The sequence below is a fragment of the Notamacropus eugenii genome, chromosome 7 (assembly GCF_028372415.1).
Source record: "Notamacropus eugenii isolate mMacEug1 chromosome 7, mMacEug1.pri_v2, whole genome shotgun sequence".
Lineage (NCBI taxonomy): Eukaryota > Metazoa > Chordata > Mammalia > Diprotodontia > Macropodidae > Notamacropus > Notamacropus eugenii.
Window position 1 is genome coordinate 35,019,798 of NC_092878.1, and position 27,885 is coordinate 35,047,682.

At 39.9% G+C, this 27,885-nt stretch overlaps 1 protein-coding gene across 2 annotated transcripts in view; it reads right to left on the reverse strand.

The window, feature by feature from the left end:
- The window catches only part of CCDC88C (coiled-coil domain containing 88C), a 221,126-nt gene that overhangs the window by 120,373 nt on the left and 72,868 nt on the right, over positions 1 to 27,885 (reverse strand). For both annotated transcript variants that reach the window (XM_072625525.1, XM_072625527.1), the window contains exon 4: positions 6,682 to 6,751. In XM_072625525.1, the coding sequence (XP_072481626.1) occupies positions 6,682 to 6,751 (70 nt within the window). The remainder of the gene's footprint in view (positions 1 to 6,681; positions 6,752 to 27,885) is intronic.

The window sequence follows — 27,885 nt, forward strand, 5'->3', positions numbered from 1 at the left end:
TTTATACCTACTGAAAAATTTGCTGACAGTAAACCACACAAATGGAAAGGGCATGAAATGACCTTCTATCTTGGGAAGTAATGCTTATCTAATGAGTGTGGCCCTAAATATAGTTCTACCTAGAGGTGGGAAGACAGATAAGATGACTTGATTCTGGTCCACTCCTACTCTTGGAATTAATATAGCACGGTTCATTCATCATCCACAGAAAATGAAAACGTTTTGAATTTTTGATGAAAGAACAAACATTAACAAAGACAATTCAACACTCCTCTTTTCACAGATGAGGAGGAAAGTGACCTATCATTTTTCTAATAAAAAATTTTCTTGGTCAGAAACAAAATTGACAACCCACTTTTCTGACTGCTTTGCTTCTCTGTAAAAGGAAGGGTGTTGAAAGAAATGTTTTCAACCATACCTTTCAGCACTAACAATCTGTGATCCTATGATGAGATAAATACCTAATGTGGGTGCCACCGCTAGTATGAGCAAATAAAAAAAGTAGCTCCAAGATAACCATGTTAAATTAACTTTAATAAGCAATCACTTAAAATACAAAAGAATTAAAAAGTAACTTAATGGTTTTTTAAAAAGAGAAATATAAAATATTTTTCACATCATCTTGGAAAATACAGAATAAAAGAAAACAAAATTCCATTCAGCAAATATTCTGAGCTTTCCTCTTTCCAAGTCTTTTCTTCACATCATCGCTTACGACTGAAATGCCTTCTCCATTGTCTCTGCCTACCCAAAAATCAAATGATAGGTCCATGGGATCATCCCTGGCTGCTCCAATGCAGAATGATCCCTCCCAACTCAGCTTTTCTTTTGTAGACTTTTTACGTAAACTTATTTTTGTTTGTAAATTTATTGTTTAGTGTTTTGCCATTTTATTGTAAACTTATTATGAGTTTCCTCATCTGTAAAAAAAAAAAAAAAAAGTGAGCTGGGCTCCAGTTTTTAAGGTCCCTTTAAGTTTTAAATCTCTGACTCCATAACTTTATGAGTGCCTACAGATGCACTGTCTGAATCACTTGCAGGCTGTCTTGCAACAAATCTACTTCTATATTTTCCACCAAGTTAATTGGGTTTTTGATCTATGCTCCAAACAGTCAAGGGTCCAAACTATGCAGTCAGATCAATCAGAAATGGCTCTCACATTGGTAAGCAGTCACTTCCTGTCTGTCAAGATACAATCAATTTCATTTTTGGTGGTGTTATCTGCTCTTCATGAAGCAAACATTCACGCAAATCGGAGCTTCCATGTCGCTGAAAAGCCTTTGTGGTCTTTTCTGTTCTTAAATGTGAGTCACATTTTCCAACATTATTTTTCCAACCTCATACGTCCTTTTTTATACTGAAATCATCAAATATTCAAGTGCTATATATGTGTATTTTTTTAATTTGGAAAGACTTCTCAAGTCCTTCTGTATCTCCTCATCTCTGAAGCAGATAGAATGATAGCATTAAGTGAATGATAATAGCTGGTTTCCAAAGCATTCTGCATCTATTATGCCATTGGAATCTCACAACAACTTTGGAAGTGGATTCCATTATTACCTCTATTTTACAGATGAAGACACCTAGATTAAAAGCGGTTAAGTGACTTGCCCAGTGTCAAGTAGCTAAGTTTAGAGCTGAGATTCTGGCTCCAATTCCAGCACTTGTCATCATTAAGACTTGGAGGAGGAAGAACCAGGTGTCCTAAGAAAATCAATCAATAAACATTTATTAAGTGCCCACCATGTACTAGGCACTGTGCTAAGTGATGGGGGTGTGACGGGGATACAAAGACAGAAAAAAAGCCCCTGCCCTAAGTAGTTTACAATCTAATAAGAAAAAAACACCAATTTAGAATTAAGGATGAAGACTAGATAAGGTATACAATTAAAACGGCTCTAACCTGACATAGAGAGGAAACGGATGAAAGAACAAACATTAACAAAGACAATCACCATTTCCTATTAAAGTTTAACTGAAGTAAAATAACTGACACAAAAAGGAAAAACCAAAGATTCTTCTGCCCCAAATTATCTTGTGATTACTTTACCCATGTCACTACCCTACCTCATATTAGGTAAGCCTCTTCAGGGCAAAAAGTACTTCTGGTCTTTGTAACCTAAATATCACTCGTGTTCCTCAAACAAAACAGGTGTTAAACAAATGTCTGTTGCAATGAAGTCCACGTGACAGCTTTTCAAAGATTAGAAGCTAAATATATTTACCCCTTAAAATCAGTCTTAAAAATTTCCAATTCTTTCAATTGATTTTTGGGGGGAATTGGCATGGTTCAGAGGCCACCAGTCACCTTTTTCTCTGCCAATCTGTCAACTTTATCCCTATCCCAGTTTAGAATTTCCAAATTCCAGCAATCCACCAGCCTCAGTCTCCCCTAATAGCAGGACTCATAGGTATATTGCCACCATGACTGACTGAGATGGGGCTTTTAAAAGGTTTTTAGTTAAATGTACTATGTCCAACTTATAACATGGAAAATAGAATGGTACCTCAAAGAAAATTTCGTCCCAAGAGTTCTTAATTTGGGATTCATGAACTTAAAAAAATTTTTTTTTGATAACTGAACCTTCCTCTAGTCCAATCCCCTATATTTACCAAGGTGTACTTCTCTGGTAACTGAAAAAAAGAATCTAATGAAGGAACCAATTGTAAAACTCCTTTCCAATTCCAAAACTCCAGCCGGGTTGAGTAAGTATGAAAAAATGGCACAAGGACCATCCATGATGTATGAATGGATCCTGTGAAAATGCCATTTTCATGTTAGCCAAGGTCACAGCTGTACCCCCTGACACCTCTCTTCTCCTGGAGGATATACGGTGACAATCTGAGTGGGCAACAAAGAAATCTGAGAGGTACAGCCTGCAGACTAAATGAGACAAAGGTGTTTGCCATTCCAACCAAGCAAAGAGAACTTTCCGAGTAGTCATCCTTTCTAGGAAGGATTCCCAAATGGTAGAAAAAATACCAAGAGAGTGCCAACCATCCTCACAGAATCACAGAGTATCATAGCTGGAAGGGATCTCAAAGGCTAGGAGCTACAGTGGATAGAGCGCCAGGCTTGGAGTCAGAAAACTCCCGTTCAAATCAGTTCTCAGATACTTACTAGCTAAGCATTAACCTCTGACTGCTCAAGTTTTTTCACCTATAAAATGGGTATAATGATAGCACCTCCTTCTCCTGGGTTGTTGTGAAGATAAAGTGAGATAATAACTGTAAAAGGCTAATTACTGGCACAGGGCCTGACACACAGCAAGCATTATATACGTGTTGGGCTCTTGGATAGAATGCCTGACTTGAAGTTAGGAAGACTCATCTTCATGAGTTCAAATCCAGCTTCAGACGCTTACCAGCTGCATGACCCTGGGCAAGTCACTTAACCCTGTTTGTCTCAGTTTCCTCCTCTGTAAAGTGAGCTGAAGAAGGAAATATCACTCCAGCATCTTGGCCAAGAAAACCCTAAATGAGGTCACAAAGAATCAGACACAACTGAAAATGACTGAATGACAATTATTATTAATCTGTACTTGAACATAATCCTCTCTACAACGTTCCTGAGAAGCAGGCATCTGATCTCCACCTGAATACCTCCTGGGGCAGTCCAATCCGATTCTCAATGGTAATAATAACTGTTAAATTTTCCCTTACAAAAAGATGAGCTCTGACTCCACAAGTTCTGCATATTGTTCTCAGTTCTGACCTCTTGAATCCCAGGTCAAGTCTAGTCCCTCTTCAAAATACTTGCAGATAGCTGTCATACCCCCTTGTCCCTAACCGAAGTCTTCTCATGGTTAAAAATTCTCAATTCTTCAGCTGATCTTTTATAGTCTGGTCTCAAGTTCTTTCAACAGTCTTCATTAGGATCCTCTGAGTCCAATCTAATGTGTGTTAATGTCCTTCTTAATAGAGTGAACCCCAAACTCTGAGTCTGCAGGTTGGCAGGGCACCTTCATTCAAGTCACTCTCTCTCTCTTAATGAAGTCTCACATGAGAAAGGGGAAATCAGAAAGGGAGAATTTAAGAGAAGAAAATCTGCCTTTCCTATTTCCAAGTCTCTCCTCAGGAGAGCTATGAAACAAAACAAGAAAGCAAATGACAGAAAGGCCAATATGTGAAGAAAGATCTAAGTTCTGGAGGATTTTAATGAAAAGCACTGAATAGAGGCCTTTACTACCAGGAACTGACAAGGTCAATGTCCCCCTGACTCAAATGGCGTTTTCTGCTACGCAGTGTTTATGATCCAGCTGGGCCTGAGCCTAAGTAAATCTGTTTCTTTGAACATGCTAAAAGTTGACTGCTAGGTAGGCCAGGTAGAGAACAGAAATAAAACTGAACTGTTAAAGCAATTTAACCTAAAGGCCTGGGGACACAGCCAGAGTAAAGTAGAAAGAAAGCTGGATTTAGTCCAAATCCCAAATAATTGGGTGACCTTAGCCAACTTTCTTCTACCTTGTGGGCCTCAACATCCTTCTCTTTAAAATGAGGAGGTGGCAATGACCAATTACAATTCCAAAAGATTCATGACAAACAACCTCCAGATAGAGAAGAGATCAGATTCAGTGCATATCAAAGCATATTTTCCTTCCTTCTTTCTCTTCCTTCCTTTCCTACATAACTACTGAGGGAATCTGTTTTGCATAACTACACTTATTTGTAACATAGAGCTTTGTTTTTCTTGCCTTCTCTATAAGTGGAGAAAGTAGGAGGTTGAGGGAGATTTAAAAAAAAATAGAATAAAGTTGAATTTAAGAAAAAATAAAATGAGAGGGTCCCTCCATCTTCAGATCTCATGATCATGTGATCTGTCAGGTAGTTTTCCCTGGATTCTAAAACTGAAGAGATGGGATCTCAATCCAGGGCTAATGTTGTAAAAGAAAAAAAGTTGGTTTTCTCCCTCTGTCATCCACAGACATCTGTTGTTCCCTTGTCAATCAATTAATCAACATTTACATTTCATTAATAATCTAGTACATATCTGTCAGATAGTGGGCTAGGCACTGGGGGATACAAAGGGGAAAAATGAATACACAGTTCCAGAATCTAGATTCAGATTTTTTCCTATTAAACAGAAATGAAAGATAGGTGCAGAAGGTGGGAAGAGGGGGGATGTATTTCTGCTTGCTAAAACTGTTTCTAACTATGCCATTACAGACCATACACAGGAGAAATGCCTCTGCTGTTGCATATCCTTATGAGGCCAAATACATAATCAATACTTTGAAGGAGGGAAGAAATATAGCTCCTACTTGGCAACTATTATCTCATTTGAATTCCTATCTTTTTTCAAGACTGTTCTCGGTCACTCACCCCCCTCTGTGAAGCCCGCACTGATTACGTTAGTCAGTAGCTCTTTTTCTTTCTCCTTGATTATTTTTGTATTATCGCATCCATGTTGCCACCATCCCCCATCCCTCAGGAAGGTAAGCTCCTCAATGACTGAGACTATTGGATTTTGGGGGAGAGGCTCTACCGTAGTGTCTTGGTAAATAGGAGCTAGTTAAATCCATTTTCAATTAATTATCCTGCATTTTTTCATTTCCTATGGACTTGGTTGATTTTCCTACTCCCCCTACTCCCTCAGAACCGATGTATAACAGTAACAACAGCCAACATTTGTAGAGTACTTTAAAAGTCTGAAAAGCACCTTACATGTATAATCCCACTTGGTCCGGTCCTCACAATAAGCTAATGGGAGAGGCATAAGACTGACTAACGAGAGTGGTCAGGTGTTCCAGCACACCTTGGAGTATGGCATGGTAGACAGAGCACCGGAAAGAGCTGAGTTCAAATAGTACTTCAGAGGCTAGGCCATGTGACCCTAGGCAAGCCACTTAATCTGTCTGTCTCAGTTTCCTCAACTGTGTAATAAGGATAAAAATAGCACATCTTTTTCAGAGTTGTTGTGGGAATCAAATGAGATAAAATCTATCACTTAGCATAGTACACAGTACACAGTAGGGGCTTAATACATGCTTGTTACCTTCCCTTTCCCTGGGGCCACACCAGATCCATGCTGGCTTCACAGCCAGGGAGGTAGGTGACATTAGTATCTCACTTAAAAGATGAAAAAACTGAATCAAGTGTCAACAGTGATAAGGAAGGGTTATAATAAGTAATGACCTCTCTGGCCCTACCAATAAAGTGAAATGTCAACAGGAACAAATGGATTTTAGGAAACAAAGGTCTTAGTCCTGCTTATCCATCAATCAATCCATCCACAGCTCTTTAACAAGGTCCTACTCTGTGTCAGACACAGGGCATTAGAACACTTGATTCTGTTTACATTACTTTTACAGAGGGATTGTCGCTTAATTTCAGACACTACTGCACAGGGTAGGTGCTTAATGCAAGTTTACTAATGAATGCATCCATGATATCCACACCACTACTAATGCTACATGTTAAGTTCCTGGGGTCAGAGAATGTCAGAGTCAGAAGATATTAACCCCCAGAATCAGCTGGACAGGGAGTAGAAAACGATTTATCCTTATAGGGGAAAATGTGCTCTTGCCTTAACGCCACTGATAATAAACTTATCATTTTGAATTTGAAGACCATGGAGATCCTTCACATTGTGTTGGATCCAACCCAGCAACCCTTTGCCATGAGCTGTACACAAAAAGCCTGTGCAACTGACCAGGCTTGGAGATGAAAGAGTGTACTTACCAGACAGGGGGTCCTTGCCAATCATCAAAACATTGGGTAAGTTCATTACAATCAGCTGCTGGAGGACTTCCTAAAGAAAGGAGATAGGAAGCAAAGCTTAGAGGGATTTTATTTCATGTACAACCAAGCAATCCAGGATGGAAGACCACCTAAAAGGGATCATGTGGGACAAGTTTCAAATGAGAAACACTGCACCGATTTCTCTAGAATAGACATTAATCACAGTTAATCTATGCCCTACCTCAGCTACTGTACTTGAGGAAATTGGCTGGATTCTGAATCCTCACTCTGAGCACCCTTAGAAAGAGACCCTGACAAGGATAACACTGGTTATCAGTAATATTTTTTCTTTTCTTTTTTTCCAACATATTTAACCATTTTTTAATTTTCAAATATTTTATTTTTTCCCATTACATGTAAAAAAATTTCTAACATTTGATTTTTAAAATTTTGAGTTTCAACATCTCTCTCTTCCTCCCCACCTTGCCCACCTCATTGAGAGAGCTATCAGTCATATCTTGAAGGGTGTGTGAAGGCCTTTTCACCTAGCAGTCTAAGAGGACAGGTACCTGAACCTGCTGTAAAGGACAATGCAAGGATTTTCCTACCCAGGATTTAAAGGCTAAGAGAAATATAAAACATAGGTTCAGTCCATGTAGGCTTTCTATGCAAAATATTTACTTGAGTCTTGACTGGCATTGTTTTTTCTTCCTTATTCACATTGTCCCTAGCTTTAAACAAATCTAACATAGGAACAAAATATAAAAGACCAAAGAATTTAGAGCTGGATAATTGGAGATCATCTAAACCCATCACTTTATAGGAAAGGAAATTCAGACCCAGAAAGATTACAGGACTACTCCCCTGCACCAAACAAGTATTAAGTAGCAAACCTGAACCTAAGTCCTCTCACCAAATCTAGTGGCCCCTCCCCCTCACCTCTCTCCATATAATTAGAGGTTTGTCCAAATGGATGGAGACCTCTCATATAAAACAAGTTCATTCTGGTATTCTTTTTAACATCAAATTCCTCTAGTATAGTTAAAACAGGACTCAATAATTTACAAAAATTACGAATTTCAAAGCAGCCTTAGTGTATAGAAGGAGGTGTGCCCCATTTGAAATACTGCCAGTTAACAATGAAGTGTGCTAACGGAGGGAAAAATTATGGTGCAGATATTCTCAATTGTCAGGTAAACCAAAAATCACACTGTTGGTTATGTTAGACTTAGCCTGAAGCAGGGGCATAATAACGTGGAAGGAGACATCAACAAATACAGGATGGTAGGCCAGCCACCCTATGGAAAAAAAGAAAGAATCCGGAAATTCTCAAATCATCCTTATACCTCTCTTTGACTTAGTGTAGGAGAAAAGACACCACAGACTCTACACAATTAATCCGCAGTGGAAATAAAGAGAAGTTAACAACGTAATAAACAGTAATAGCTGCAAGGTTTAGCAATCATTTTACACACATTATCTCACTTGACCCTCACAACCCTAAGTAGTATTGAAGAGAAAGGCAGAGACTAAACCCAAGTAACCATCTGGTGCATCTTGGACTGTGAAGATGCACCCACGGAAGGTGATGTGCTGGAGTACAAAGTGCCCTGGTCTTGGAATCAACTAATTCTAATACCACCTGACCTCCAACCTATGCATCATCCTGGCTGCCCTCCACTGGGCACTCCTTAAACTGTGGTGCCCAGAACAGAGCACAATCAGACACGGTGGACCAGGGTAGAGTATAGAGAATACACTTGCTTATTACTAGAAGCTACATCTCTCAGTGAAGACAACTCAAGACAGTATTAGTTTTTTTTGACTACTGTAGTACATACTGGGTTTGCAATTACTAAATCCACCAGAGATCTTTTTCAGAAAATCTAACCATTTCACACTCATCTCTATGAACTTGACTTTTTTGAATCTAAGTATAAGAATTTATATTTCTCTCTAGTGAACTGTATTATGTTAGGTTCAGCCCAAATGCTCTAGCCTATTAAGGTCTTTTTGGATCCCAATCTCTCATTATGCAATCTGTTAGCTATCCATCCCAGATGCCATTGGCAGTTCCATCTGAAAATTTGATAAGCATGGCATCTACGCCTATATTTAAGTCAGACAAAGAGCACAGTGCCAAGCACAAGGGGGGTATTCCACTGGGAATTTCCTACCAAGCTGAAATTGATCCAAGTTGAAATTGAGCCCCACTATTCAAGCAGTTCTTGTATTACTGTCTACTCTGTATCTTTTACATAAAAATACTATGAGATACTTTCTCAAATACTTTGCTAAAACCTAGGTAAACAATATTGAAAATATTCTCCCCATCCATTCATTTAAAAATCCTGTCCAAAGAATTTACATCTGACACTCCCTGTTCTTGATGAGGCCACGTTAGTTCTCTAGGATCATAGTTCCCTTTTTCCAGATCTTCATTAAACTGCTCTCTACAATTTTTCCAAAAATTCAATGTCAGACTCAATGGCCTACAGGTTGCAAGCTATCTTTATTCACTTCAATGAAAATGAGGATATCTGCTCTTTCTCCAGACCTGGAGGACTTTTCTCTTTCTCTACAATCTTTCAACTAGCACTGCCCATGGTCCAGGAATCACATCTGCCATTCATTCAGTACCCAAGACTCTTCTGGGTCAGATTACATGAAATTTTCATGGCCAACTAAGTCTCTTAAAATATCTCCTTGCTCAGCTTGGGCATAAACTACTGGTTAGTCATTATTATTCTGTTATGGCCAGTGCGTGGCTCATTTTAGCATCTCGGTTTCTTACGTACATGGCATATATCACCCAGTACGGAATGGCAGGGGAGTACCTGCCAGACTTCCTCTCTCAGGCCTTCAAAAAAGCTAGCTATCACTCACATCTTGGTTCTGCCCCTTTGTGCATATAAGCTTCTTCTTAGATTGGGATTGGGTCCAATGAAATCTTACAGCTCAATACCATTGGTTCCTCCCATTCATCCCCATTTAAGGTTACTTACAAGGGCATATTGCACAAAGCACTTAATTGGATTGTACAGAACATAATGAAAATTTAAGCATCACTGAAGCATAGCACAGAGGCTGCACATTCCATTCAGACCCAGGACCTAATGCCCCCACCCCAAAGGCAGAAAGCCTCAGCTGAAGTCCATCTCATCACATCCAACCTGGAAACTTAGTCTCTAGATATAATGTTTGGTGACCAGCAGGTACATAATACATATTGATTGATTGATTGGTTATTCTTGGTTGGAAACTAAGTGAAGGCAAACCTCTGTTCTCCCACTAGGAAAGGAGAAAGTTATCATCTACTCACAGGCAGCCCTAAATGGAAGTTAAGACTTCCTGGCTCATCTCTCCTAAATCTTCAAGAATCACAAATCCACCCAGAGATGTCCCCAAGGTTTAGTTTTCAAGCTGTTAGATCCTGGTAATTCAGGAATGTCAAATAATGTTCTATTTCTTTCCATATGGCAAGGTCTGCTCGTGGCAAATTTAACATCCACAGAACCAAGAACTGTTTCTCTCTCTCCCTCTACATCAGCCCTCTCCCTCGTCTATTCTGAAGTCTAGCTACTCACAGAAATAGCACAGCATAGTGGAAAGAGGTCACCAAGTGTCAAAAGACCTGAGTTCAAATCTTGGCTCTGTGAGTTACTAAAGTTCTCTGGGTCTCAGTTGTTCAACTGTAAAATGGACTAAATGACGTCTAAGCTTCCTTTCAGCACTTAATCAAGGATCTAATAGGAATAACAATAATATTTCTATAACACTTCAAGTTTTGTACAGTAACTTACATGTTTATTATTAATAAGCAAATATGTGTTTGTCCTTCGTTGCCCGAAGAAGACCATGCCATCAGAGAAATGATGACATGACTTGCACTTGACTTTGTTTTGAGTGAGGGAAGGCTGTGCAGGTCACCAGCCTCACTTCTCCTCCAGAGTCATCTGAATCCAGTGACCAGATACTCATCAGGATGAGTGGAGATGACCCAGGATGAGGCAATTGGGGTTAAGTGACTTGCCCAAGGTCACATAGCTAGTGAGTGTCAAGCGTCTGAGGTGAGATCTGAACTCAGGTCCTCCTGACTCCTGCACTGGTGCTCTATCCACTGTACCACCTAGCTGCCCTAAGGATAGCTATGAGAATAAAGAGAAGGGGTTGGGCGCAGAAGATATTGTGGAGGCAGAAATAACAAGATTTGGCAACTGACTAAGTATGTGGGCAAATAAAGGTTACACTAACTACCTGTTTCACAGATGACACACAGGAGGCATCTGAGTTTTCAGACTCCAGCTTCTAACAGGTTCACTCTTGATCTGGTCAGACAGGCAGACACCTTCAGAGGGGTTATTAATCAGCTTGATTCTAGTCTAGTCTTCTCAGAAAGACTGCTGATAATGGAGGCACTAACTCCTACAGCATTCCCTAATCACCCTTCTCGCAGGGGTGGGTGAGAAGAGGTAGCAACTACCCCTCCATCTGGATGGGGTCAATCAAGACAGGCACAGCTTGGGCTCTTCCCTAAATCCCCTCAAGCCTCAATGGTTGAGGCAGGTACGTGAATTCCTCTATGCATTACCTGTGGTTTCCCCACTCACTGACCAATGCCCACTTACTATATGGAGCAACAGACAAAGAAGGCATGTTGCCAACAATGGCCCCCCAGGTTAACTGTAGCAATATCTTCATTCTGTGCATGTAGTAAAAATCACATTATGTCACCCCATATTTCTCGGTGGAGTCTCAGTAGGACTGTCTGTCACTATGATTCTTAAGGATTACTATACAAGTTATCATCCAAGACCTGGAAACTAGACATTGCCATGGCCATGGATCCTGAGAAACTGAACTCTAAAAAGGATAACAAAATCCTCCTTACATAAAACTACCCAACAAGTTGTTCTGAGGAGACATCCAGTAAGCTATTTGAGGACAAGTATTATTTCAGTTTTTGTCTTTGTTTCACGATGATTCACCCAGTATCTGCAACACAGTTGGTGCTTAATAAATGTCTGCTAAATATGAAAACCTTAAAAAGCTACAGAATCTTTCAATGATCTGTGATTTCACTGGTGGGGATATTCCCTCCACTAGAGTCACCCAATCCCTTCTAGAGTTAGTAGATGGTACTGGAAAGTTGCTATGGCCAAAAAATTTGTCATCCCACAGCCAAACCTTGACAGATACTATCAAGATGGTGTGGTGGAAAGAGTGCTGGACTTGGGAGTCAGAAAGACCTGCCTTACAGCTTTGTGACTCTGAACAACTCCTTTTGCTGAGTTGTTGTAAAACGAGGGGGTTTTTCTAGTTCACTTCTGAGGTCCCTTTCAGCTACGGTCCTTTGACCTCTCTTAAATTTCAATCTCCTCATTTATAAAATGGGAACAATGATATTTGTACCAATTACCAAACAGGGTTGTATGTGAGGCTTAAATAAGATGAAATGTAGGTAAACACTTGTTACACCTTAAAGTCACCATGTAAATATAAAATTATTATCATTACGGTAAAAGTAAGCAAATCACTGTTAGAAGATAAATCTGAGATGTCACTCATGACTTCTCCTCCCCTCCCCCCAATCACATACAGTACTTTCTGAATCATTTCTTTCCTCCTTGAGCACGGACATTTGAGATCTGAATGTATGACATTCACGCTGATTAATCTTGAAATATAAGGGACATTTAGACTTATTCACTTACAAATCACCAATAAGTAACGACAGATTCTTGCTTTAACCCTAATAGTTAACGAACTGCTTGCTTCCCTCAGAAATCTCAATTAGCCTGCACTTTGATCAGCTTTTAATGGATGAAATTCATTTCAATTTGACAGTCATAAATGAAAGGCTTGCTATGTTCAAGGAAGTATACCAGATACTAGGAATACAAAAACAGTGAGTATCCTCAAAGAGCTTACAATCCACTCTAGGAATACAATATATATTAGTAACTAAATAGTAGAGAATTTGAAATTATAAAGGGTTACCTAAGGGGGATATCAGGAAAGGCTTTCCAGGGCTAAAGTCTATCAGGTATTAGAGAATCAAGTGCTACAGGAAGCCCATCTCCCAATCTTTCTGCCAAAACCCCTTTCCCCTTTTCATCTCTTGTCTGGATGCTGACATCACTATTTCTAACCCTACCAGAAGGAACCTAGAACCTCCACTGTGACAATCCTAGAACCCTTGCCACCCAAGGGTACTGGGCCAGGATCTTCCAAACCCTTTCCCCATGCTTCCTAGCAGGGTGGGACATAGCTGGTGATATGTTTAGAGGTGCAGGGAGTCACCAACTATAATCTATCTGGTAAGATGGTGGACCATCAGGAACCATCTTCTGTCCTGCTACTGGGTCCTCCAAACCCCTGGGCACTACCATTTGACAAACTAATGGACTCTAAGGCCCCCTAACAGCCTTGCCATCTACCCAGCAGCTACACACACCCTAGTAATCACCAAGCCTGCTGCAGAACTCCCCTCTATTTGTTGCCTTCCCCAGTAAGAACGCTAATTCCTCAAGAGGAGGTATCCTTGGCAATTAACAGGGCTTGGCACACAGCAAGGACTTAATAAATGCTTGGTCTTTCATTCATTTATTCATGTATTCATTCATCCAAAGAAGGTGGCAGCTAAGAAGAACCTTGAAGGAACCTAGGAATTTGGCTGAGTTTCAGAGGGAATACATTCCAGGTATTCAATAATAGGTAAACCATCAAGAATCTGAACATCATGAAACTCACAAAGGAAGCAGACTTTCTACAAAGAATCAGATACTTCTATTTTTTCTTCCTCATCTCCCTCCCTGCTGCCCCTTCCCTCTAATTTAACCACTGAATTTGAATCAGACTGAACACTTTCCCTCTGTGCCATCATCATGTAAACACTTTCCAAAAAGCCATTCACCAGCTCGGACCTCTGGGAAACACTGGTGACTGATGGAGCCAGTTAAAAGTCTGGGAGGAACGTGAGGAGATTTCTGATAGGCTGGTTGCTCTACTTCCACAGTGTCTGTCCACAAAGTGGAGACTGCTCTTTAAAGCGAGGAGCCCAGTGCCCAGGGTCTGGATGGCCAAACAGAAAACTATTGTTAAGGCACAGCTCTCTAACTCTTCATTCTCTCTCTCCCCTCCCTTTTCTCTCTCTCTCTCTCTCTCCCTCCTCTCCTCTCCTCTCCTCCCCCCACCCCACTCACTCCCACATACCTACTCTCTCTCACTCTCACCCCTACTAATAAAACAGGCACAGCCAGCTTAGATCTTCTACAATCTCGGAATCCTTAACACTTACAGCTCAAGGCCCAACCTTTTGCTGAGTCACAATCCAAAAGCTTTTACACATTTTCCCCCCAGGCAAGGAGGGACTCAACAAAAGTTTGGCAGTCCTTGGCCTCAAAAAAGTGTAACACAAATTATGTCGTGGAGTTTACCATCACATAATCCTACATGCTGCTAATGGGCACACTGATTTTATTGCAAATACCAAGACAACACTGGCCCCCCCAACCCCCTCAGCATTCCTTTAGAAAAGGGGAGGCAGGGAGCAGGCAAGAGAACTGTATTTACAAAGTCCTGACACAAGAATGGATAAAAAATTCTTGTTGCTTTTGTCTAATCCACAGATCGGTTGTGGTTTTAGGAGCTAGACACAGAATGTGGGGTGAACTCAGACTGCCAAATGTTCTCAATGACTCCTCTCTGCAGGGTAGCATGGTAGCCTAAAGACCAGTCCCTCTGTCCCCTATCCTTTTCCTCCTTAGAGTATCCAAATTCTCTTTACAAACAGTTACAATGAGAAGAGGTTCTATATAAGATGAGAGGAAAAAAGAAAGTATATTTTCTTTCTAACACATGAAAGAGCACACAATGTTTTACAGCATAATCACCGCAAGTAACCAACTATAACCAGTAACTAAAAGTTAATTACAAAATTGGGTTAATTACAAAATTGGGATCCGTAGAGGGTCTTCCCCAGGCCAGTCAGAGCAGCTTGGAAAGAGAGGGAAGGGGAATAGAAAGTCCTTAGTAACGTTAAAAGAGGAAGAGAAAAGGGGGAAAACCCTATTTCACATCTACCCAGTAATTCTCTAGAGAATACAGTCCCTAAGATTTAAGAGCCTAAAATACAAGATCTGGTTGAGTACTCTAGCTCAACTAAGGGTTACAGTTTTCTTTAAAAATGTCTGATAAATTAGCCCTTTTCCAAAGGGTCTCTGGTATAGAATGTTAGAGAGGTACGTAAGTTGTGGACGGTAACACTAGGATGTGGCTGGGGTATAAAAAACAAAATATATCAAGAAACCTTTCCCCCCCTAAAAAATGAAGTTGGAGCTGTGAATCCATTCAACCACTCAGAAAAGTAATATGGAATTATGGGACTAAAGTTACAAAAATGTCCACACTCTTTATTCCAGAGCCTACTGGTGTGTGTGTGTGTGTGTGTGTGTGTGTGTGTGTGTGTGTGTGTGTGTGTGTGTGTGTGTGTGTGTGTGTGTACAAATATGTATGTACGGAAAAGAAAAGTCCCATACATATCATATTATTCATCACACCACTTTTTCCCCCTCAAAGAACTGGAATCAAGTAGTTCTCCATCATTGGAGTAACAGCTAACCAAATTGTGTTATATGAACAGTACTGAACTATAAGAAATAATACTAAGCATGCAGCGATACACGGGAAGAATTACATCAACTAATAGAGAGCCAAATAAGTAGAACCAGGAAAACAATCTACCCAACTACAACCATGTCAATGGAAAGAATAGAAAAAAACTAAACATAAATCCTGAGTAATTATAACAACTAAGACAATTTCCAAAGAAAAGATGAGAAAATATACCAGTACATGGCACACAGTACGAACTTTAATAAATGTTCATTGATTGAATACCATAGTTTTGCTGAACAGTTTCTCCCCTCCCCCCATCTCGTTTTTTTTAAATCTCTCTTACAAAGGACGGTTCTCCGGGAGGGAAGGACAGATCCAGAAACATGTGCCATGTAGAAACAAAAGGCATCCACAAAAATAAGATACTTAAAAAAAAAAAAAAGGACCCATGGAAACATGGGCAATATTGGCCAACAAAGTGCAAATATGTCGTCATCTTTCCAGAGAAGCTGCAACACTTGTCTATCACCCCAGCTGCCGTCAGAGGAAGGATGCATCTGTGTTTGCAAGTGATGAACGAGAATCCAGCACATGCTGTAAACAGCCAGGAGCCAGGCCTGGTAGGATTTTCCTCACTCCCTTAAAATAACAGCTACATGGGAAATGCAAGGATGCAAAAAACAGAGCGTAGCAATAAAAATGTAATTTTTTTAAATGGTAGAAGTGCTAAAGTATACAGACTGGATTAAAATGTTGAAAAGAGTGAGGTTACATACAAGAAAAAGAAAACTCTTGCTTCTCCTTCTTCTTATTCCTTGTTCCTGTCATAAATTGTTCAATTATCTTTGAATGTCAAGAAGAGGAGAAAAACTGAGGAAAAGGGTCACGGTAGAAGCCACCACAGACCAAAGAGAGTGAGCTTCATGAACATTTTTCATGCTCTGTAGGAGATAAGGGGGAACAGGATGAAGACAGAAGCAGTTAATGAGTTCCAGAAGAGATTCAGTTAATGATTTTACCTGCTAAACCAACACTTGACAGAACGGTAAGTTAACAGTCAAAGCATATGTTGATAATCTCTTAGACACTGTTCTCACCACAATACATAAGTGGGGGAAGGAGCACTGGGGGTGGGCTACGCAGAGTCTTTACAGATCAACCAACTGGCTATTAACTGTCACTAATAAAGGGTCAGAACCCACGGAGGTACTACTGCCCTTTTTCAATTCCAGGCCAATTCCTTAATGCACCCAGGGAGTCACAGTTTGTCTCCAACACAATGAACTCACCCCTACAGCCAAATCTCCCCAATTCCTCACCCTCAGCCTTTCTCTTTACCTCTCCCAAAATGATCGGCATTCAGAATTCGACTCAAATGAGGTAACAGCTGTAAAGTGCTTAGCACAGGCTTGGCACACACTAAGAGCTGTATCAATGCTGGCTGTCATTATTACCATTATTGATTATGACTATTACTTAAAACTCACTTCCTCTATGAAGTCTACTCAGACTATCCTGAATCAAATGGGAAGAGTTATCAATCCATTAATCAACTGAAATTTATTCAGCTCCTACCATGAGCCAAAACAGTCCCCCTTAAGAACGAGAGCTGCAGTTGATACTGAGAGACTCATGTGTCTCTTTCACTTGTATTTCATGTATGCATTTGTCCTGTCTCCTCTGTTAGAAGAAAAACTCTAAGGCAAAAACCAAATATTTCACGACTTTCTCTTCAAGACAAGGTCTGGGCATGCGAGCAAGGCTCTGGAACCAACAATTAGTTGATGGCTGAAATGAACTGAGCAGGACCAAAAAAGCCTGGGAGAGGAAGAGAGGGAAAGAAAATAATTTACTCTTCAGTTAAAATTCCTACAACAGAAATCAAGTTTATTTACTCCTTCAGTAAATACTCAAGCACCTACTATGGTCAGACAACTAAGACAGATGATAAGGAGTTGCACATAGTAAGCACTTTATAAATACTTTTATTTGTTCATTCATTCATTCAGTGCATTTGTAGGTAGCGCTTCCTATACCCATGAAAATCACAGGTCTATTTTTTGTCATTCCCATCCCACCTCCTATATGCTAAACACTGTGCTCCATACTATACTATCATGTGATCCCCAACCACAAGGAACTCATGATCTAGTCGGGGAGAAAGGGCATACGTGTAGATAAATGTAATAAAAACAAATACTGGGGCAATCCCACTAGGTAAGCCAGGATAACTAATCAAGTGGAATCCTAAGACCACAGATTTATAGCAAGAAGAGATCTATCTAGTCCACCAACCCCCTCATTTTGGAGACAAGGACACACATCTCTATTTAACAATAGAGAGTAAACAAAAGTCACACAGATAACTGGGTTGGAGGAGGTAAAAGTAGGTGCGCTGATCCTACATCTAAAACACTCTCCAAATCTATCACACTTTCTCCTAATGAAGATACAGCTGGAATACGCAGGTATTCCCCTTACGCAGATAAAGGGAGTTCAAAGATCTATGAGAACAGAGGAGAGAGAAATCGCTTCCAATTTGTAACATTAGACCTCTTCAAAAGAGCAGTACAATTTAAATCAGGTCTTGAAAACTGGATTCAACTGTGGACAGGAGGAGGACACTCTGGGCACCAGAAACATGAATGAGTCACTAATGGATGGACATGGACTTGGAGAGGTCCCAGGAGTGTCCCAGGGATCTGTCCTTAATTCCATGCTGTTCAACATGAAAAGTATAGAAGGCATGCTAGTCAAATCTGCAAAGCTGGGAAGAACTGGTAACAGATTAAAAGACCAAATAAGGTTCTAAAAGGAGCTGCACAAGTGACTATGGTGACAAGGTCAGTTTAAGAAGATAAGATTTCAACCCCAACAACCTCACAACTGGGAAGGTATGGTTAAGCAACAATTTCTGTGGAAAAGATACGGGGATTTTAAATGAATTGCATGCATTCTGAGGCAACTATGGGGCACAGCAGACAAAAGTCAAAGGCAGTAATAAAATGATCAGATCTAGAACATGGTGCTTTTCTGGGAGCACCAAATTCTGTCCAAGAGTGGGAGAGTCATAAAAAGCACAAGTTGTCCTCATGTCTTCCTCAACTCTTTCTCAGAATCCCTAACATCTTTCAAGGCTTTGTCCTCATGGTCACTGGAAAGTTCATTTTTGGTTTTGTATTTCCAACACTTAGTGCAGGGCTTTGCAACAAGGATGCTCTTAAATGTTTGTTCAAATGATTCAGGTGAAGGAATGGTGGATGTTCAGCAGAGATTAGGCCTGCCGGGCAGGAAACAGTGTGAGTGTTTAAGGTAAAAGATGAGGGATCTCATGTGTTCTGCTGATCTCCAAAGACCAGAATTAAGAGCAATAGGTGGAAGGTAAAAAGTGGCAGACATAGTATTTAAGACATCAAGCCAAATCAGAGCTACACAGAAGCGATTAGGGCAGAGAGATGATCACCTGCCAGCCAGGTGGTAGGAAAGAATCATTTGAGTCAGAGGACACTCTGTTTAGCTCTCAAAATTCTTTAAAAAGCACTGAGTTTTAAAAAGCCTGAAGGTGAGAAGGCAAAAGATGTGTTTGGGTGTACATTAAGGAGTTGTTTTTTGAATATGGAGAATGTGTGTGTGTGTGGGGACGGGGGTAGAATGAGAGTTGCACATTCCATTAGGACCAGGGCTCACTGACCCAGACAGGTGAATCTCAATTTCAGCTGAGCCAAAGTTAATTTTTCTTAAAAAGATGCATTTTTATGCATCATTGAAAAAAATTTTTATGGAAAATGAGAAGAAATCTGATGCAATTTCAGGGTTGCTTTAACAAGAAAGAATAAGAAAAGACGAAAACCTAGCTCACAAAAATCCTCCTCTCTGTTTCTCTGTTGCAGAAGGGCTCAAGCATTTCCAGGCTTCCCCTTAAAATCACCTCTCACCCCCAAAGGTGAATGCGATCTCTCGCTTGTTTGTTCTCCTAACACTTTATATTACTTTATATTGGCTCTTTCTTTATACTATCCTCTTTCATACTCTCTACTTATTTTTAAACTTTATTTTAGACTCAAAGGCCAGAACACAAATACAGAATAGCGAAAAGAAATAAAAACAAATCATACATTTAAATACTGTAACTTAAGTACAAAGTAAGGAAAAAAGCACATCGTGTGCACAGCAGAACATAAGAGGATTCAAAATATATATATATATATACTCTCTACTTTGTAAGGAACATTTGGGATACACCTATAAATTAACACAGTGCCTGGTACACAGTAGGCACTTAATTTTTTAAGTCAGTCAGTTTACTGACTGATTGCAATGTCCTTCAGGACACTGTCACTATTCTTTAAAATCACACTGCCCAAGGAAGATCTGCGTTTGCCACGCACAAATATACGTGAAATGACCCTACAATACAACGTCTACTAGGTAGTTAAGAATCTGACTTGAATCGGAAGAGAAGGTAGTACTGGTGATCAGTTCTGAGAAATAATAAATCAGAGTTTGTGTGCTGTTTGCTTGGCCTTAAGGGCCAAAGATCTCCATGATAAATATGTTCAGGTCTATAGCTAAAACAAATGAAGTCCCCTATAGACAAGTGGGGTAAGAAAAGCTCTAAGCAAAAATTTTTACATAGATGTGAGTTATAATTAGTAATAATAAGCCCTTGGTCTTAATAAAAAATCATCTATGTTGGTCCAGATTAATAAAAATAATAGCATGAAAATTCTGAATGAGGCCCCAATTCTTTCCAACCAAAACACCAAACATGCACTTACAATAAATATGGAATGCATGAGAGGCACTTTAACTGGCCTCAGAATTATGAAGACCGGGAGTTCACATCAATCGAAAAGCATTTATTAATTGCTTCCTAAGTGCCGGGCACTACACACCAAGGGCTCAGAATACAAATTCAAGCAGAAAGAATGACAGGCCCCACTCTTGAGGAGGAGGAAACAAAGGTATGTTGTTCAGGGTATGGTAGGTAAGGAGTCTGGAGTGCTACTTGGAGAGGAAATAGTTAAAGGATCCATATGCACAAAAATATTTATAGCACTTATTTTTGTGGTGGCAAAGGACTGAAACCAAGCATAACTGAGTTATTCTTAGTAACTTACCTGTGTTAACAGTGGGAATTCATCAACATGAATTTGGTGAATGAAAAAAAGCATTTATTAAGTGTCTATGATGTACTAAAGGTTGGATCTACAAATACAAAAAAATGAGACTGTCCCTGCTCTCCAGGAACTCACACTCTAATGGAGGGAGATAACACATAAAGCAAAATTTAGGTGCAGGGCAGATGGCAAGGCCCAGAATTTCTAAGAATGCAAAAATCGAGCACATGCCAAGGCCCAGGGGTACTCCGGTTGTCTACTGTGTGCAGGGCAATGTGTTAAGTGCTGGGATACAAATGCAATGAATAAAACAATCTCTACTTTCAAGTCACTTACATTCTAATGGAAAAGTCACTTAACCTCTCACTGCCCCAGTTAACTCTCTAAAAGGGTAATTTTCTGGTGGGTAGAAGGAATTTCCTTATCCACAGATCATTACGCCAATGAAATCACAGACGTTTGGTGGTGAGGTTTTTTTGTTGTTGTTTTTAAAGAATAACATAATAGGGTTTTTCAAGGAGAGAGGATAATAGTTTAAATTCCTAACTGCATGGGTTTACATATACATTCTACTTCATGCAGAGCCACGAAGAGAACTTGTATTTTGAGGTCCTTGTCTCCTAGACAACCTAGCACACTCATCAACACATGACCCAACTATTTGATTAAGAATTTCAGTTTCCTCCGCAATGATTCATTGTTTGTATACAGCCCATCAGAAAATTAAGTGAGGTCCAATTTTTTTTTTTTAAAAGCAAAACGCACCTCCCTGGGTAGAAACAAATGGAATGCCATTCAACACACAATGCTTCATCTCTTCTGAATAACTGATCCTGACAGTTATGCAGTGAAGTCTCAGTGGGAATGGAGAAGACAAAGGCAGAGAAACTGGATTGCTCTCTCTCTCCTAAGCAAAATGTGCATATATATAGTGTATGCTGCTATGAGAGGGGTAGGAAGGAGGAGGCAGAAGTTCCCTAGAGAAGGGTTTATGGAGAAAACCAGAGCTGAAGGGTAATAAAGTCAAGGTTTCACTTTAAGAAGAAACTTATTACAAAAAAAATAATTTTGTGGCAATTAATCAGTCAGAGCAGTCAATGTCTTGATCTTAGACTAAGACTCCAGACTGGAAATAAAAGTACTGAGATAGTAATAAAAGCCTGAGATTCTAATACTCTACATCTCTGATAATATTAGTCACTTGTACTGTCTCTGAATACCTCTCGACCATTGGCCAGAAATACTGATTTAAAGAGATTTTAAAAGGGAGGCATGAGATAGATGTTCAGTGCCCTCTGAAAGAGATAATGCGAAGGCCTGAATCAATTTTGGGCACAAACTCTTCCTGCCCTCTACCTTGTCACCCCTTAACTCCCCCACCTAATTCCCCAGGAACTTCTGCTTTGATGCTTTTTTTTAAGTGAACAATTCTAGAATTATGATTTGAAACAACATGTTATACTTGGAAGCCATATGATATAAATTCAGAAGCCACTTAGTATCTCTGTAACCTTGGACAAGTCAATTAATCTCTCGAGACTCAGTTCCCCCATCTGTAAAATGAGGAGGCTAGATTAGATATCTAACGTCTCTCCCAGTTCTAAAATCCAGTGATTGTAGGGTCACGTGAAGATCCCTGACAGAACGTATTTTATTGTTGGCTGTGGAAAATTATGACAAATCTCCTGGAATCAAGAGAGAGAGGCAGAAAGGTAAGAGGCAGTATGCTAAATGATCTGGAGCGAGAGTTTTACATCAGTCGGCAGAGAGCACATATAGGTATTAAGTACAGGAACACATCCCAGCATTCTTCAAAGAGCATCTCTTCTCCAACACTGCTGCAGTCCCAGCAAGAAAGAAGAGTATACTGTGGTATAAGGTAAAAGAACACTGGGTTAAGAGTTCTTTGCAGGCCTGGGTTCAGCCTCAGCCCTGCCAATCCACTGGCTTGCTCTGCAAACTCTGGGTAGGTTACAAATTTTCTTCCCTCCTGGATCCCTTTGGGAAAATGAACTAGAAAATCTCTAAGGTCTCTACCAGCTTTAAAATTCTCTAATTCTACGAGTCAGACACCAGCCTCTGTTCTCTGGATCTTATAGCCAAGAGCATATCTACTTACTAACTTTACTACTGAGTGGAAATAAAAAGCCTGCTGATTAGTGCTCCAAATCTCCTTTCAGAGCCTGGGCCAAAGGCACCATGTGTTTGTAATTCACATGGACAAATGCTTCCTGGTATTTTTTTTTTCCCTTTTTAAGACTCATTCTGAAACTAGTCCCGAAGAGCTTCCCTAAAGCAAAACGAGTAGGTAATGAAGTGTGCTCTGTTAAAGGGCTGTCGCTGAAAAGTACCCCTAGATTCAATCCATCTGTTCCACATAATTTCAATTAATCTGAGGTCTCCAGGGTTCCAAAGTGGTTTTAAACACACGCACACCGAATGACCTAGCTGGCTTGATAAAGTTGCCTGGCATCTTCAAATTAATTTACTGAGATTTAGGATCTGTGAGTCAACTGTGTCCAAGTTAAACAACAGTGAATTCTATAGTGAGTTCCAAATGGGCCATTATCCAGTAAGCACCATGAACATGCTCACTGCCAAACACTTAATAATCTGATAATCACAGCACAGCCATCCTAATGACTTGTGTTTACAGAGACAGGAAACGTCCATTTGGGATAGGTAGGAAGAAATACCTTTTATTTGGATTTGACCATAGCGCAGAATTCAGAACCAAACACACAGAACTTTTAAAACCCTGCCACATGGGTATGCAAGGCTGGAAGGGCATAGAAATAGGGTGTCCCAAGGAATAGACTGTAACGCTTACATTTCAAGTCTCCAGCTGGACTTCACAGCCATGATTAAGTACCAATTTTGAGTTAATGGCATAATTCTGTTCTGCATAGTTTTGGGGAGGGAAAAGGGACTGGGGAGAATGAAAAAGCTTCACCAAGAAGCCAAAACTCACTGGGACCTCAGATAGTTGGTGTCCTGCTGCTAATGAGAAGAGCACTCTCTGTCCTAAGCATAAGATGGTGACCCTATCAGTGGGACTGATAAAGGAGAGGGACTCAGTAGGAAAGTATGGATCACAGAATTCAGAGACAGAAAGCAGCTTGGAGGTCAGAGTCCAATCCTGACATTTTTTACAAATGAGGAAAAAGAGGCCCAGGGAGGAAAAGTGACCTGACCAAAGTCACACAGGGAATGAGTAATAAAACCAGGATTCAAACCCAAGTCCTCTAGGTCTAGCTTGTCTCTACTGGGACACTAGCAGGCTGGCACATCATCAGCCCAAAGGTAGCTATAAAATGGGCCAGAAACAGAGACAAAGAAAAAATGTTCACATGTCTTTATTAGCAAGGCATGAAAATTGCACCCCTCAAGTGCTGCTGGCCAGGCACAGGAACCTTTGAGTCTTTAATATAACGCATACCATTTGTGGTATCACAAAATAAATACCCTCATTCCAAGGAGAAAGGAATTTACTGGCATTAAAAATAGCCATATCTATAAAAAAAAGCCCCATGAAAAAGTATTCCTATTTATACCCCTTGTGTGCTGCACATGGAGAGGGGTGGTGAAGATGAGGTATACACATCTACCTTCCCTAATCTATAAGTCCCATTACTGTAGAAGAAAAACTAGGTTAACTGGACAGAATTTCCAAATATTATCTATTTAGCTAGTTGACATCCCCATGGAATGATTTTTATGTCTATAGTCACTGTGTTTGATGGTGAAATCAGGTTTTGCCTCAGTTTCCTCAAATGCAAAATTAGGCTGATAATAGCACTTACCTCCCCAAGGGGGTCATCATGAGTCAAACACAACTGAAACCACTTGCCCCAGGTCAACTTTCTTCCTCACCTCTACCCTCCCCCAAAAGGCAGTGTATGTAGGTAGTTAACGAGGAATGGTAGAGATACAGTCCCTTCTTTTTTAATTTTTTTGTGAGGCAATCAGGATTAAGTGACTTGCCCAGGGTCACACAGATGGTGTCTGAGTTTGGATTTGAATTCAGGTCTTTCTGACTCCAGGGCCAGCACTTTATCTACTACACCACCTACCTGCCCCATATAGTCCCTTTAATAAATATGAATCTCCACATCAAAGAGAACCTTCTGCAAGCAAATAATACTTAGGAAACTATTTGCCAAGTATGTATAAACTGTTATAAAAAGTAAATCAAAAATTAACTGTAGGCAGCAAAAGCTGGACTTTTCGGAGAATCTCAGCTTTGTAAAATGTTACTAAACTTCAGACCCTTTGACCCAGCAATACTGCTACTGGGTCCATGCCCCAAAGTGGCCAGAGAAAAGAGGTAAAGAGCTCATGTGTACAGAAATACACAGAGTAGCTCTCTTTGCGGTGGCAAAGAAATGGAAACTAAGGGGTGCTCACAAATTGGGGAACGCCGGGACAAATAAAGGTATACAAATGTAATGGAATACTGGTGTGACATAAGAAATGATGAAAGAAATCGGTGAACAAGCTGTGGTCTATGATCATGATGGAATACTACTGGGTCATAAGAAAGGATGAGCTCAATGAGCTTAGAAAGGCACGGATAAAACGATATGGGCAGAACCAGGAGCACATGGTCTACAATAACAGTAACACAGTTTTTTAAGAACAAATCTGAGCAACTATTGACTATTACAAATGCCCAAATTAACTTCACAAAACCTATGAAAGAAGATGCTATCTGTATCCAGAGAAAGAACTGATCAATATAAGTATGTATAGAATTATTTAAGGCAGACAGATAGCCAGATAGGTAGACAGATGTCAAATGGTAGCCACCTCTAAGGCAGGGGGTAGGAAAAAATTTACAGGATAATTTTATACATATTTAAAAAGAATAGTAAGGTGTACATATGACAGATTTGCAGTCTTATATGCAATCATTTTTTTTAAAAACTGTACTATTTATGGAAATGCTTGTTTTATTTCATAAACTAAAAATAAAAAATTTTTTAAAGAAAAAAATGATGGAAGGGATGATTTCAGAGAAACATGAAAAGGCGTATATGAACTGATACAGACTGAACTAAGCAGAACCAGGAAAATAATTTAGACAAGAACAACATTGTAGAGAAACAATTTTGAACTATGAGAAATCCTACAACCAACCAATACTACAGAGGACCAATAATTAATTTATCGGACCTCTATCTACTTTTCCAGTTTTCATACACCTCACTCTCCCCTCCTCATCTCCTTACTCTGTATACTCCTCAATCCCATAACACTGGCCGCACTGACACTCCATTTCCCTATTCTAGCATTTTCACTGGTTATTCCCATGCCTGAAATTCCTTGGCTTCCTCAAGTCTCAGCTATTGTCCCACTTTCCATAAGAAGCCCTTCCCAGCCCTCCTTAGTCTCAGTGCCTTCCCTCTGAAACTATTCCCTATTTATCCTGTAAAAACACCTCGTTTGTACCTAACTATAAGTTCTTTCCCTGGTTAGACGAGGAGCTCCTTGAGGGCAAAGACTACTTTTTTTTTTTGCCTCTCAGTATCCCCAGCATTTAGTATAGTCGGCCCTTCATAAGTGCTTGTTGTCGACTTGATTGATCTATGCCTTTATCCAAATCGCTGATAATAATGTTAAGGTTTTAAATAAGCACTGATCCCAGAATTACACTATAAGAAATTTTTTTCATCTCAAGGGACTTATTTTTTAGAAACTCTTCAATAGCCCCAAAAAGGTCAATAATCTATATTCAATAAGTAATCAAAGAATCCACAAATATTTACTTTATTTTATGTACTTTAAGTATTTATTTTAGCCTTATAAAGATACAGAATCTACCCTGAAAAAAAAAATTATATTCTGCTGGAGCAAACAGCACATGCTCAGATAAGTAAATATAAACTATAAATATGAAATTATTAGGGGATGGGAGAGGGATCAGAAAAGGCCTTGTGAAGGACTTTGGGATTCTAAGAGGCAGAGATGAGTAGAGCGCATTCTGGACACTTGGGACAGTCACCTGTCAAAGGCATGGATGCAGAGATGGACTATCATGCATGAGAAACAAGACGGCCACGTTTGGCTGGAGCCAGTTTTTGAAAGCTGTCAAAATGCCAAACAGAAGAATTTATGTTTAATCCCTAGAGGCAATATAGAACTACTGGAGAATTCTGAGCAAAGAAGGCCGGCACAAGCAGATCTATGCATCAGAAATGTTTTGGCAACTGTATGGACTGGAGTGAGGTAAGACTACAAAAGGAGGGACAGCTATTAGTTGACTAATAAAAGCCTCTACGTGGGAAGTGATGAGGTTCTGAAGTAGGGTAGAGGTCCCTGAATGGAGAAAACACAACAGATGGAGATTTTAAAGATTCAGTGAAGGTGGAACTGATACGGTGAATGGAACATGGTAGGTGAGACTCCAAGGTCACAATTCAGGGTGTCTTGTAGGCAAGCAGTACCCTATGCAGTCATAGGGGAGCTAGGAAGGGGGATAGGTCTGAGATAAAAAACGAGATCTGTTTTGGACATCCTATTTGATATATCTAATAAACAGCTGGACATTTCGATAGAGAGTCAATCAGCCAAGTTTTTATTAAGTGACTTATGCGCCAGACAATTCAGATGCCCACAAGTCAGGTAGGACTGGCATATTCCCAGCTGATTTTTACTGTGTCCTCAGAAGCCTTGCCTAGCTGCCCTGGGCACATCTACCCCCAAGGCAGGGCAAGAAGGGGACTTCCTCTGGTACAACTACAGGAAAAAGGGATTTAAGGCACACCATCACCCACTCCATATCGGTCCAACAGCAACCTGAGGCAATCTCACACAACTGATGCATACGATGTCACTATTCCAGACACCTAATTTTTTAACAATTATTTATTTCATTAAGTATTTTCCAATGACCTATTTAAAAATTTTAATTCATTTTTTAGAATTTTTAGTTCTAAATTCTCTCTTTCCTTCTCTCTCTCACTTCCCCTTCCTTGATAAGACAAGTAATTTGAAATCAATTTCACACGTGAAGTTATATAAAATGTATTTTCCTATTAACTATGTTGCAAAAGAAAACAGACAAAAAAAAAAAACAAGAAACGTAAAGTAAAAAAATGCTTCAAATCTGTATTCAGAATTCATCACTTTTCTTGCTGGAGGGGGAGAGTATTTTTCATCCCGGGTCCTTCTGGAATTGTCTTCGATCACTGTCTTGATCACAGTAGCTAAGTCTTTCACAGTTCATCACCGTTAAATATTGCTATTACTTTGTACAATGTGGTCCTGGTTCTGTTCACTTCACTTTGCACGAGTTCATGTAAGGCTTCCCAGATTTTTCTGAAACCACCCTGCTTTGTCATTTCATATGGCACATTAAAATCATATGCCATAACTCGTTGAGCTATTTCCCAACTGGCGGACATCCTCTCGGTTTCTAACTCGCTGCCAACGCAAAGAGTTTCTATATATGCCTAATGGCTTG